The sequence below is a fragment of the Doryrhamphus excisus genome, chromosome 3 (assembly GCF_030265055.1).
Source record: "Doryrhamphus excisus isolate RoL2022-K1 chromosome 3, RoL_Dexc_1.0, whole genome shotgun sequence".
NCBI classification, from domain to species: domain Eukaryota; kingdom Metazoa; phylum Chordata; class Actinopteri; order Syngnathiformes; family Syngnathidae; genus Doryrhamphus; species Doryrhamphus excisus.
This window is the reverse complement of record NC_080468.1, coordinates 28,797,975-28,811,418: the sequence shown is the minus strand read 5'-3', so window position 1 is coordinate 28,811,418 and position 13,444 is coordinate 28,797,975. Positions and strand designations below refer to the sequence as shown.

The following is a 13,444-nucleotide window of genomic DNA, read 5'->3' as shown; positions in this document are numbered from 1 at the left end:
AACCAAGTTGTTATAGAGTGTGAGAAAATATGTACATGTGTATCCACATGTGCGGTTGGAATGGCACGGTAGACTACATCCTCCTCATCACAAGCACAGACATTACAGTATCTTTTATTTGTTTTATTTTGGAGTAATGTGGGCAGAGGCTGACATCCCATTAGAAAAGTTCATTTGGTACCAATAAATACATCCATCTATCCATTTTCTACACCTTATCCTCACAATGGTCGTGGGCGTGCTGGAGCCTATCCCAGCTGTCTTCGGGCAAGAGGTGGGCTACACCCTGGAGTGGTTCAATAAATACATGTACTTTGCAATGTGAGATAATTGAATTTCATGATATGGCTCTGTAGGTTAATTGGCGACTCCAAATTGTCCATAGGTATGAATGTGAGTGTGAATGGTTGTTTGTCTATATGTGCCCTGTGATTGGCTGGCGACCAGTCCAGGGTGTACCCCGCCTCTCGCCCGAAGACAGCTGGGATAGGCTCCAGCACCCCCCGCGACCCTTGTGAGGAAAAGCGGTAGAAAATGAATGAATGAATGAATGGCTTTGTAAGCTTTTTGTAAGGTTTGTAGCTTTTTATACAAGACTCTGAGTTGACATTTTATCCTTTTATATGGTCATATGGTGATATGTCCCCAAAACATCCTAATATACGGTAAGGTTCATAGTGTCCAACCCTAGTTAAAAATAATGCAAGCAAAGTATTGGTGAATTTACTTTTATATTACACAGTATGACCAACATTAGCAATAAAGAAAATGGCTAGGACTAACCATTTGACATGGTTACAGATCAATCTGTGGTGTGTTTTGCAATACATGCCATTTTTAACAAACTCGTGCAAGCTATCCCCCCCCCCCCCCCAGGATGTGCTGTTAATTTGAAGGCTTGTTGTGTGTGGAGTCTGTGAAAAGCCGAGCAAGCTCAGAATAAACGTGCATAATTTGTGTGAATCCTCACCCGCTTGCTTTCACTCTGTTGTTGACGGTCCCTAGTGTAAATAACCAGCAGTGAGAGCGGCACTTCCTGTGCGAGGTCACCGCACCATGACACATCAGTCCGGGCACAGGGAGGGTGGCCTAGTGCTGTAGATATGGAGCCTAATATCTACCTTTTTGATGTTGCCTTTCCTTCTCCTTGTGGGTGGCGGGAGTCCAGTGGCAACCAGCTTTGAGGCTCATTCCCACGGTGGGCATGGTGGTGTGGGCTCCAGAGTTACCAACGTGATACGGCAACCGGAGCATCCCAATCCGAGCCGATATTATCCGATCTGCAAAAATACAGCCGATCGTCCCCTGATCCCAATTCTCAAGATCTGATCGGGACATCGCTAATGCTGTTTAATGCCCAGTTACCCAGCCGAGCAACAATTGACATTTGAAAAAGTTAGTACGTATTTGATGGACGTAATATCCACTTCCTCGTGCAGTTCAGTTCAATGTATTTGTCTCCCTTGGGACAAATTTGGTTTAGAGGCAGGGTACAGCTGCATACGACCAACAGAGACATACAGTACATGGCAGACACAGTAAAACCATATACAACAAGCATAAACAAGTATTTAAAATGCTCATTTAAAGTGCTAGTTCACATATGTATAGACCAGATTTCACATTTGCTCGTTTATGAGCTTGACTGAGAGAGGGACAAATGAGTGTTTGTAACGGTTGTGTTTACATAGCGGAACCCTATACCTTCTCCCTGAGTGCATTAATACGTATTCATTGAACAGAACATGAGAGCTGTCATTGAGGATGTTTTTTGCTTGGGTGATGGCGGCCTGATTGAACAGCTCCTGAGGTTTGAGGGGGGAGTTGCCCTTAATCTTACTTGTTACTCTGACCCAGGTTGAGAATCTGGGTTTTTGATTTGACGTTGAGATTCCCAAACCAACTGCAAACCAACTGTCTACCGTAAGATAGACTCTATTGTTCTGTAGAAAATTTGCATGATGTTTTTGAGAGGGATCTAACACGCTGGCATGGATTGGTGTAGTCTGTGTCAAACTGCCAAATTAAAACCACTGCAGGTTTTACAGACTACTGTGGATTCTCGTGGAAATATGGGACAAAGTACGTACCTTGACGACTCAACGTGGTGTTGGCAACCCTCCGTGACACAGCACGCATGCACATTCACGGCACATCTCCGTGGTCATGACAGGAATCTTTGCCACCGCATGGCCATCAAGTTTTGTCATTTATTGTCATAGGCCAATTACATGTTTTTTGTGGAAATCGTCTGACACTATCGAAGCATCCTGATTACACATACATATACATGTAGTGGTTTCCAAACACAGTAGCTATTTTCATAATATTTCACTTTTTCACCATTTTCAATGACAAACGTGTCTCCACTGCTCTATAGTCTAGTGGCGGCATGCTTTAAACCACTGCATCCGGCGCTTTGCATTGCCTTGGTGAACTATGGCTTGGATGCAGCTGCTCGGCCGTGGAAACCCATTCCATGAAGCTCTCCGTGTTCTGTACTTGGGCTAATCTGAAGGACACAGTTTGGAGTTTGGAGCTCTGTAGCAATTGACTGTGCAGGAAGTCGTCAACCTCTTTGTACTATGCGCCTCAGCATCCGCTGACCCCCCTCCATCAGTTTACATGGCCTCCCACTTCGTGGCTGAGTTGCTGTTGTTCCCAAACTCTTCCATTTCTTATATTAAAGTTGACAGTTGACTGTGGAATATTTAAGAGCAAGGAAATTTCATGATTGGATTTGTTGCACAGATAGCATCCGATGACAGTTCCACGCTTAGATTGATGAAACACCTCAAGGGTGCGGCTTGGACACTTCCTCAGTGAAGAACCTAGGGTCATTGGGTGTTTCGGGTCTTTGATCTTCAGACACCCTCACCTAGGCGACCCAACCGGGGGTGATCAGGCCCCGGTTTGTGTCCAAGCAGCGTGCTACTCCATGTGTCTCCCCTCTTGATCCACAGCCACCTCGAGGCTTTTTCGGCCGCCTTGCTGATGTTTTTGGTGGCCCTTCTTTCTTGCAGCCCTCTGATGCCAAGGAGCTTGAGTGTTCGATGCAACGACTGCCCTAGAAAGCCTCTGCAGCCCACTTCTACTGGCTCACAGCGGGCCCTCCAGCCACTCTCTCTGCACAACTCCACCAGCTCCAGGTATTTGGCCTTCTTCCGCTCGTGGGCCTCCTCCATCCGGTCTTCCCAGGGGACTGTAAGTTGTTTTGTGGCGTCCAATGTTAAGACCAGGTCTGGCCTCAGTGACGTCCTGGCTATGTGCTCTGTGCGCTTGAATTGATTGAGAGCGTCCCATTCTTTCACAAATGTTTGTAGAAACAGTCTGCATGCCTAGGTGCTTGATTTTATACACCTGTGGCCAGGCCAAGTCATTAGGATACCTGATTCTGATGGGTGAGCAAATACTATCGGTAATATAGTGTATTTGATAGGATTTGAAGAGGATTGGACAAATGAACTACTTTCATTGACTTTGGAAGCACCTGAAAAAATGTTGGTGATAAACAGGAGATGACAGCACTAATAAGATTAAAGCTGATGACGGTAATCATGCCACTTTTATGATGTGCTAGTGATGTGCTTCTCTCATACCTTGAAATGACTGTGGACATGTTTGCTATAAAGGATGACACGTTTGCTACAAAGAGTAAGACATGTTGGTGTGGGTGTCGGTCTTAGGGGTAGCAGACAGCCCGTGAGTGGAAGCAGCACAGAAGACCTGAGAACCATCTGGTAAGTAATAAGTATTATTGCTGGGGAAGTATATTGTTGGCTGCACATGGCTCAGCCACAAATAAGCTTGTAATGATGTCCTTTTATTTCAAGTGGATGGAATGCAAATTGCTATTTGCTCATGATGCTGCTCCTCCGTGTCACATGGTTTGAAAGTCTCAGGTCTTTCATGTCGTGTAAAGACATGCAAACTCCCAGGTCACTGATGGCAAAGTCCAAGTCAGGTCCAATATAATTAAAAAAATGGAAAAATGTAGAATTTCTGTACTCTATATCCAGTAGAGAGACAAAAACAGTAGCAACAACAATTCCCGTGACAACAACAGTGACAAACAGGACTGCATCAGTTAAATATCAATTATAACTAAGGATATCACTGGTATGATATCACTGAAATGAAACAGCCAAACTTACCAGTGGCAATAGTAACAATGAAGACATGAACCGTGATAGTGAATGGAATTACAGCCATACAATTACAATCTCATTGTTTGACATCATTATTACTGTAATAATAGCATACCAATAGCATAAAGACTGTGCAGAGAAGCACCCATGTGCTGTGAGTGCGCATATGGAGGTGTGTACTTCTGTTGGTGTACACTTCTGTTGGTGTACATATTAATGTATCTGTGTGTAACTGCACATATGTGTGAATGTGTGTGTGTGAAAGTGTAATTGTCAGTGAGAGTGTACAAAGGGGGAGGGAATGCCTCCTACCACCCAGTAAACCCTGCCCCGCGCAGCCAGCCAGAGAACCACCGGCCCCGTGGGCATGGGCAAAGCCAGGGCCGACTCCCCAAGACCGCCCCCGAAGAGACCAGCAAGGGGCCATGGAGAAGCAATCCCGACCAGCAACAGGGCGCCAGCAGGCCGTAGGCAAGCTACACCCCGAGACCAGCGAGAGACCAATCCCCACTAGGGCAGAAGGGCATCGAAGGCCACACACCAGCGGGCACAAGGGAGCGCCCCGGCCGGGACAGAAGAGGCAAGGACCCACTACCCCATGGAGGCCCAGGCAGCAGAGATGGAACACCCAGCGCCAGCCCCCGCAGTGCCGACCCCCCAGCATATCTATATATAATATATATATATATATATACATATATACATACCCACACATATATATACATATAACAATACTAATGATGAATAAATATTTAAAACAATAAATACATTAAAATAGCTCAAAGGCGCACACACGCAAGCGCACACCGTGGGCATCCAGGACGTTACCGGGGAGGGGGACCCAGGGGTCCTAGATGAACCCCCAGAACCAGGAGCGCACCACCCACGCACCGGAGAACCCTCCCCGATGAGACCGAAGACAGACCAGGGACGGGCAAAGACAAGAGTGGTGCAGCAGAGTACAAAGACCGGTGGTAGCAGACACCCCCAGCAGGCCCGACCCCGAGGCGCACGCCCCCCAACACCCACATGCCACCCAGGCCCTCGTCTCCACGAGTGAGATCAGGCCACACCCCAGCACACAGCCAGGTCCCCGCATCAGCCACCACAGCGCAGCAACCCCAAGCTACCGCCACAGACTTCAGGCCACCAGCAACATGGGCCCCACTGCCCAGAGACTGCTGAACGCAGAGGTGCCGGCGACCCAGGACAGTCCAAGGGAAGTACCGCCAACCACGCCCCAAGGGCAAGCCCCAGCATCAGCTGGTTCCAGCGGGACTCCCAGGAAGGCTTGGCAGACCAGACCAAATCATCCCGCAGCCCAGGCCACCCCGAGCGCCCATCAGCCAGCGAGCCAATCGCAGGGTAGGCAGAAGGCTCTCTGGTCCAGCCCGCCACACTTGTGTGTGTAATGGAATGGTATTGTGTATATTGTGCAATTAAAAATAAGCCTGCACCAAAGGGCAAACTATGAAGTAGTTAAAAATGGAGTACAGCTGAGCTATGATGGGTCCCATGCCTGCCCAGATCCCCCCCAGAACTGAGTGTCTACAGTACGGTTAAAATTGAAGGATGACCAAGTCAGAGGAATGCCAGCATCCGCCAGGAAACTCCTCACCCCCGGCACATCCAATTGCAGACCACCCCCCAAGGTTCTATATGTATGAAGTGGTGCAATGCAGCAGGGAGGACCGGGGCAGAGTGAAGCTGAAGCGTGGATGGGTGAAGGAGATGAGGCGATCGATGGAGGAGGCAGATGTGCTGGTAGATGGATGATGCAATCCACGTGCACAGAAGACCTCAGCCTACACAGATATGCAGGACAATTACTACACAAAGTTTCATAAATCCTCAAATCTGAATAATAGATGCCCATTGGGAGCTCAAGTGTCAAGTGTCTACCATATTACAAAATATATGGATTTTACAATAAAACTTACCATTAACAAGGAACATGAACTCAGCATTAACATTGAAGTATTTCTTACAAACCATTAAATGAAACATAGCTTTGTTCTAGTCTCACACAAGCACTGTGCATTTTAATGTAACTATTCAGCTTTTATAATCAGTTTTAACAAATATGAATTAGATCAGGATCCATACAGGAGAATCTCAAGGTAACTTCATCTACTGGGCCTGGGAGACATTCATTCATTAATTTTCTACCGCTTATCCTCACGAGGGTTGCGGGGGATGCTGGAGCCTATCCCAGCTGTCTTCGGGCGAGAGGCGGGGTACACCCTGGACTGGTCACCAGCCAATCAGTTTCACTATGGACAATTTGGAGTCGCCAGTTAACCTAGCATGTTTTTGGAATGTGGGAGGAAACCGGAGTACCCAGAGAAAACCCACGCATGGATGGGGAGAACATGCAAACCCCACACAGAGACGGCCGAGGGTGCAATTGAACCCAGGTCTCCTAGCTTTGAGGTCTGCGCGCTAACCACTCGATCACCGTGCAGCCTGCCTGGGAGACAAAAGTTCGCCAAAACATATTACATGAATTACGTGAATCAGGTGCAACCACACAAAAAGAACACCTTCATATCATCAGCTAATCAACAGTGAGATGGTCACGCTGCACTTTTTTGTGTGCTTTAACAGCAGTTCACAGATGTTTGGCATATTTAAAGACACAGTGACACAATATTAAAGTAGGGCTGAAATTGCCCTGCTTACATACGGATAAGTTCTCATGTCCTAATGTCTCGTCGAGTTCAGGCAGGCCTCAACACAGAAGTTGCATCATGCGGGGGAAGGTAGACGTGCAGGGAAAGAAGGCCTTCATCCTCTTGCTGGCCATCATCCTCCTGGCCTTCATCTGTGGACTCATCCTCATCCTCATGGCATCTGCGCCGTCTAACCTGCAGAATCAGCTCCAACCCATGGATGAGCAGGACACCGATGAAGCAACAAAAGCAGAGGAAAATCCAGTAAAAACATACATGGCTATTTTATGTGCACACATGGACAGGAAGTACTACAGTATTACCACAACTTGTACTCCTACAGACTCTGGAAAAACACATGGATGCTGCAGAAGCCCCAAACATGGAAGTGAAGGTAAAAACACACATGGATACTTAAGACTGAATGTACATGGACAGAAAGTACGACAGTATTACTCCAACTTGTACTCCTGCAGACTCTGAAAGCACGGGAGGACAAGCTGGTGGTGGTCTCAGCATCAGGAGGTGACAAAATAAACCATAAAAGGATGATCTTGGACGTAGAGTACGCCAACGTGGGGAATGCCTATGACAAGCAGACAGGTAGGTACGATGTCACCTAACGGCTAACTAGCATAGCATTTGTTGGTAGCTGGTTAGCTCCTTGAGTCAGCACCACTGGGGGGGCGCTAACAAAGGTGTGATTGTCTCCCTGCAGGTGTTTTCACAGCCCCCTACAAGGGCGTCTACTTCTTCACCTTAAGCTGCCACACAGATGGTGGGGTCATTCATCTCGGCCTGCATCGAGAGAAGGTGGATTGGGGTGTCTGGTTCATGGAGGTGTTGGACAACACCAAAGCTAAGAACCACAGTGCCACCGTCAGCAAGATGGTACAGCTGGAGAAGGGAGACGGGGTGTACATCCTACTTTTTGGAGACCATGCTCCTCAGCGTCATGTCGGACAAACGGTTTTCAGCGTCATCCTTGTCCATTCTATGGAGAATCTGGAGGAGCTGGCTGAAACTGGTAAGTCAAGAGTAAAGGTCATACGAGTACTTGAGCTCTTAGCTGACACCTGTTGTGTCATCCTGCAGGCAAACATCAGGTGGCGTTCTCAGCCACGGGGGGCAACAAAACCAGAGATGGCAGGTTAGTCTTTGACTACGCAAGCGTCAACATGGGTAACGGATATGACACCCAGACAGGTACGATGTCACATGATGGATAACTAGCATAGCATTTGGGAATGAAAAAAGTTTGCATCCACACTGCCACAAGGCTCAGCTCCACTAACCACATGACACAACAAACCACAGAAGAACGCATGTCCATACATCTGTCGACTGTCTTTTCCAAGGCTTATCTCGACTTACCAGAAGTGGAATTCCTACTGCGAGCCATTTTGGGGAAAAGAAAATATCAGGACAATGTCGACAAGGGTGAAATTCAGATATCAGCTCGGCATCAAAGCTAAATTCTGGTCACGTGACGGCCACATGGTGGCGCTTGGTTGGTGATGTCATTGTTATCGTGCCTGACATCTACACGAAAAGACTGTTTTCAGGTTTTCCCACTCTGGAAGCCGGAATTTTCGAAAACTTACTATACTGCAGTGAGCATGCCGAGTAAAGCTTTTTACCCTCGCAAGATAGTTTTCGTGGCACATGTTCAGGTCAAGACCCAAGACTGCAGGAAAAGGGGGCAGCGGGTTGCAATCATACTAGCCACTGGTGTTGGGCATTGACAGGCTTTTATTGACATATGCCCATCATGCAAGTTTTTTACAGAAATTGTCCGATACTGATCTGTCTGATCGTCCCTTGCAAAATCCTTTGCTTGTTTTGACCCTGAGTCAGCACCACTGGGGGCGCTAAGAAAGGTATGGTTGTCTCCCCGCAGGCGTCTTCACAGCCCCCAGCGAGGGCGTCTACTTCTTTACCTTAACCTACCACACGTTGGATGGCATCATTGATATATTTATGCATAAGACAGTGAGTCCGGGCAGTCTGTGGTGGTGGACACGTGTGATGAACACCATCAAATATAAGCACCACAGTGCCACCCTAAGCAAGATCAGACACCTGGTGAAGGGAGACATCGTCTATTTGAAGCCTTGTAAAGACCATGATCTTCAACATCATCGCAACCAAACGATTTTCAGTGGGTTCCTCGTAGCAGGTAAGTCAGAATAAACGCATCGGAGTGTACCTGACCTCTGACCTGACGTGTCATCCAGCAGGCAAACAGAAGGTGGTGGTCTCAGTCGAGGGCAGCATAGATGACAAGTTGGCGTTTGGCAAAGTGCACATCAACATGGGTAACGCCTATGACATCCAGACAGGTACCATGTCAGCTGACTGTTAATTAGCACCACTGGGGGGCGCCAACCAAGGTGTCATTGGCTGTGTTCGAAACTGCATACTTACTAACTACATGCTTCCATGCCCATACTATCCACACTCCATACTGCATACCCAATCCATCAGACAGTATGCAAAGTGTTTACACTACAGCATACTATATGATAACCCACAATGCATTGCGCTCCTACCCAGGCTGAAACTGACTTCACTTTCGCTTTAAACTCTTTAAATACATCACTTTATTGAGATTTTTTTTTTTATCAGGCGAGAAAGTGGCTGTTTAGATTTAGAATGTGCCATTTATTTGTCCAAATACCAACCGTTTACAATTTTGTTCGGACGAATTCGGCAAAATTTCAGGTTATTTTCACAAAATAAAACACCCCCCTACTTTTCTTATACAAAAAAACAGTGATAAATCACTGCTTTTACTTTGAAAACAAGAAGCGAACTAACTCGCAATAAATCCTGCTTGAGGTGATGTCACGTCGCGTTGCATCCTGGGTAATTTGAGTGTGAGTAGTAAGCGATACTTAACGCAACATTTCTGGCAAATGCAGTATGTATCCGGGAACTTCTCGTGTACTCAAAAATTGCATACTGCCAGTGGCGATACACTGCATACTCAGTAAGAGTTAGTATGAGTATAGTAGGTAAGTATGCGGTTTCAAACACAGCCATTGTGTGTCCACCTGCAGGTGTTTTCACAGCCCCCTCCGAGGGTGTCTACTTCTTCACCTTAAGCTGCTTCACGTATTGGGGGAACATTCATGTTGGTGTGCATCGGAAGAAGATGGATGGGAACACCGAGAGCATGATGGTGGCGTCTGCCTCCGTCGATAAGGATGGTGACGGTGCCACCGTCAGCAGGGTCATACACCTGGGGAAGGGAGACGAGGTGTATGTCATGCCTCACGCTAAGCATTCATATACAAGATTGTTTTTCAGCGGCTTCCTCATCAATCCCGTGTAAACTAGAGGTTACCTGGCAGTATGGGGTAGTATCAGTACTGGATGGATGCTACCATATTTGTTGGCTTTTTATTCAATAGCATTGGCGTGGCTTTTCTTGTGTGTAACGTTTCGTGTGTGGTTTGTGTTTTAATTGCATGATGGCGTCCGGACTTTCTATTTGGTATTTCTATTTGAATATCAAGCATTAGGTTTGAACAGTTGGGTGTATCGGCTGATGCCACCTACTGGTACCGCTTTTCGTATTTTGTATTCCATATATAACCCCTAAAGGAACCGCAGAATGATAGCGATTCGGTTAAGTTTAGCTGCTAATGTTAGCAATCATTGACAATGGTTCCAAACTGTAGTTGGCCCGCGTGGCAATTTTTGATTTGGACAAAGCTAAATGCTAAGATTATATTTCGAGCTGCGAACAGTCTCACGTTTGTAAGTATGCTTTGTGAATTGGGGAGAAAAAATGTGTGATTATGATTATTATTGATGTATTCTTTGGATCTTTCTGTAGCTGTTCATGGTATTCCAACACATACTGGAGCTTGCATTACCTGTGCAATAAAGTATTAAGTTGACACAAATTGCCTCAATGCTTTCCACGGCTGAAAGACACAGCATCCATATAGTGATGAGACTCGGCAAACCACAGCGAGAGCCATCTGCAAATGGCAAGTTAGATCCTCCGTCATCCTGTGATCACGTGGAAGTATCCTGGGCAAGATACTGACCCCCTAGTAGGTTGGAGGACGTGAGTGACTAATATCTCAAACGAAACAAAACAAATTTAATTTCACCTGCACAAAACACACATTGACACTACTTTGGTTCAATTCGGTGAATGCTGGGGCGCTGGTTATGTAATAGGCCAAAAATGTTACCTGCACAAAACTGCACAAAACTGCACAAAACGAGCACAAAAAGACTTAAATTTAAATTCGGAGCATGCTGGGGGGGCTGACTGACCTTTGGTTGACCTATGTAATAAACTAGTAACACCAAAACGAAAGCAGCACAAATATCATTTTACCTGCACAAAACAACACAAACATAGCACCAAAATTTAGACTATTGAGTTTTGAGTGGGGGGCAACTTCGCTCAGGCGGAAGCGGACCTGGGGCTGTCAAAGGTCAGGCTTCACCATACATGAGATGAATATAGTGATGTCGTGCTGATTCCGTCTCAGAGCATCATGCTTGGGTTCACACTGCACATTTCACTTTTTTGTTCATATGTCACCTGTATCGGATTTGGTAATTCATGTCATTCATGTCAACATCTATTTTTGGTCTTCAATTGTTTTTGGATTTAAAACATGTAAATGTCCTGTGATTCCAGCCTCCCAATATTTTTAAATGTCCTTATAGATGAAAGATGACCAATGATCTTTGTGTGTTTACTTTTATTAACATAACCCCCTTTTCAAACCACAAACTTTATTCGGTCCACATTGATTTGGTCCAGACAGATGGCTCAATTATTCGAAACAAGCTTCAGATGAATCGACTAAGAAAATAATGGGGAGTTGCAGCCCTAGAAGAGAACAATTCCGATTTCCAATGCTGACAGGCTGAGAAAGTCTATCAGGTGGGGGCGGGCACCTGGGTGACACAAGCAAAGTTGGGAGGGAGAAAGGTGAATAGAGCAGGGATCCATTCCGAAGTAGGTTGATTCATCTTTTTAACATACAACAAACACTTCCCACAAACCTCCGGCGCAGCAGGTGGGGTGTTGTCTTCATGATGCGGTGAGTGACAGGAAGAACATTTAAAAGCCCACAATGAATACAGGGCCACCATCCATCAGTACGAACGGGTCTGGAGTGTGAAGATTGTAACGTTGCTGTGTCATAACAGGCTAGCATGTGCTAGCATGAATTAACCTGAGGTTCTGGGCATGGCAGAAAGTAATCGAGACCCGCTGATGGAGACCAATATTACCAAATGGGTGACAGTAGTATGCGCTAGGCGGGACACCGATGCAGCTCGCCTGACGATTGGGCAACTGAAAGACAAAGCTGGACTTTGGAAGTCTTCTGGAAAGTTCTGTGATAGGAGTGCGTAAAGATGGACCCGTATAGCGGATGAGCTGCTGAAACTGCCGTTTCAGGCTTGTTGCGTGCTCCATGGGGTTTTCTCCCTCACCGTGGAGCATGCCGTACAACTAGCATGTGGAATGTCTTCCTCAGGAAGTCAATGTTTGTTTACAAGTGAACTCAGGCGAAGTTAGGACTGGGTGTTAACGTCACAGGTGGGGTTCCGCAGTAATAATGATCGTGCACCCCTATAGCCTCTCATGTCCACCAAGGAGCCTGAGAAGCACAGCTGTCATGTCATTTTTGACTATCTGTCTGTGACCCAACATGGACCCACGACCCACTTTTAGGACCTGACTAGCAGTTGAGAATCCCTGCTGTAGATCTTTGATTAGCGTAAACAAATTGTGTCTGTTTGAATGTGTGACTTCATACTTGATGAGCATCTTTGGTGTGGTTAAAAAACTTGAAAATTAAAAGTAGGTTTGCATCATCAGCTTGGAACTCGGAATGAAGTTCACGCAGAAGTCAGGTTTGACAAATGTAATTCCTTCTCGTCAATCATGGTGGAGATTTGGAAGCCCGAAAAGAGGATTTTCCCCAAGATGCAGAGTCTGTCAGTCACTTACCTGAACCGGGAAGACTTGTCTACCTTAACGTGATCACGCCGTACGGATCATTCCGGGGGAACGGTCATGTGACTGACATGCTGACATGGCTCATTGGTAAAAAGCCATCATTCTTGTAATTACCGCTTGTCTCCGCTCTGCTCGTCCACTTCCTGCCAAGAGTGCCATTATCTCCTCTGTGGGAAACATTCCAGGAAGTCACGGGCCGGCAGACAATTGGTCGGGAAAGCCAGACGCAAACGTAAACACATCTCCATTAGCTTAGCGGCTAGCGGGGAAGGTCGGGACTCCCACGTGGAGCGCCATGGTTCCTGGCTCCAAGCGGGCTGGCTCAGGGCGTGTGTCTCTGTGTCCCTCATTTCCTTCTTCTACATACACATGTTTTTTCATCAATATTCATACTGAGTATGTGTCCGTGTGCTGCATAATCACACAAAGGGAGCATCTTCTTCTGCTTTAAGGACTTCCCCTTTTTAGCAGGGTGAGGTCCACCCAGATTGTTTTGGTTCTACCAACTGTGAAATAAAGCTCAAAGTCTCAGACATTAAAAGGCCTAGCAACAAACAGTCCAATGCCAGTGCTGGAGAGAAGGCTCAGCCCAAGCAGCCAAGGTCTAGCTAGGTCCAAGT

At 46.6% G+C, this 13,444-nt stretch overlaps 1 protein-coding gene across 2 annotated transcripts; it reads left to right on the top strand.

Moving 5' to 3' along the window:
• The first annotated feature begins 3,663 nt into the window (after positions 1-3,663).
• Positions 3,664-10,723, top strand: LOC131125773 (uncharacterized). Of its 2 annotated transcripts, none has more exons than XM_058067633.1 (9): positions 3,664-3,740; positions 6,873-7,084; positions 7,164-7,214; positions 7,297-7,423; positions 7,539-7,847; positions 7,916-8,026; positions 8,721-8,999; positions 9,061-9,162; positions 9,883-10,723. In XM_058067633.1, exons 2-9 carry the CDS (start codon positions 6,899-6,901, stop codon positions 10,155-10,157), a joined length of 1,440 nt encoding a protein of 479 aa, XP_057923616.1. In that variant the 5' UTR covers positions 3,664-3,740; positions 6,873-6,898; the 3' UTR covers positions 10,158-10,723. The 2 variants fall into 2 exon arrangements, with proteins under 2 accessions (XP_057923616.1, XP_057923615.1); XM_058067632.1 differs by having other exon boundaries at positions 9,058-9,162.
• The last annotated feature ends 2,721 nt before the right edge of the window (positions 10,724-13,444 follow it).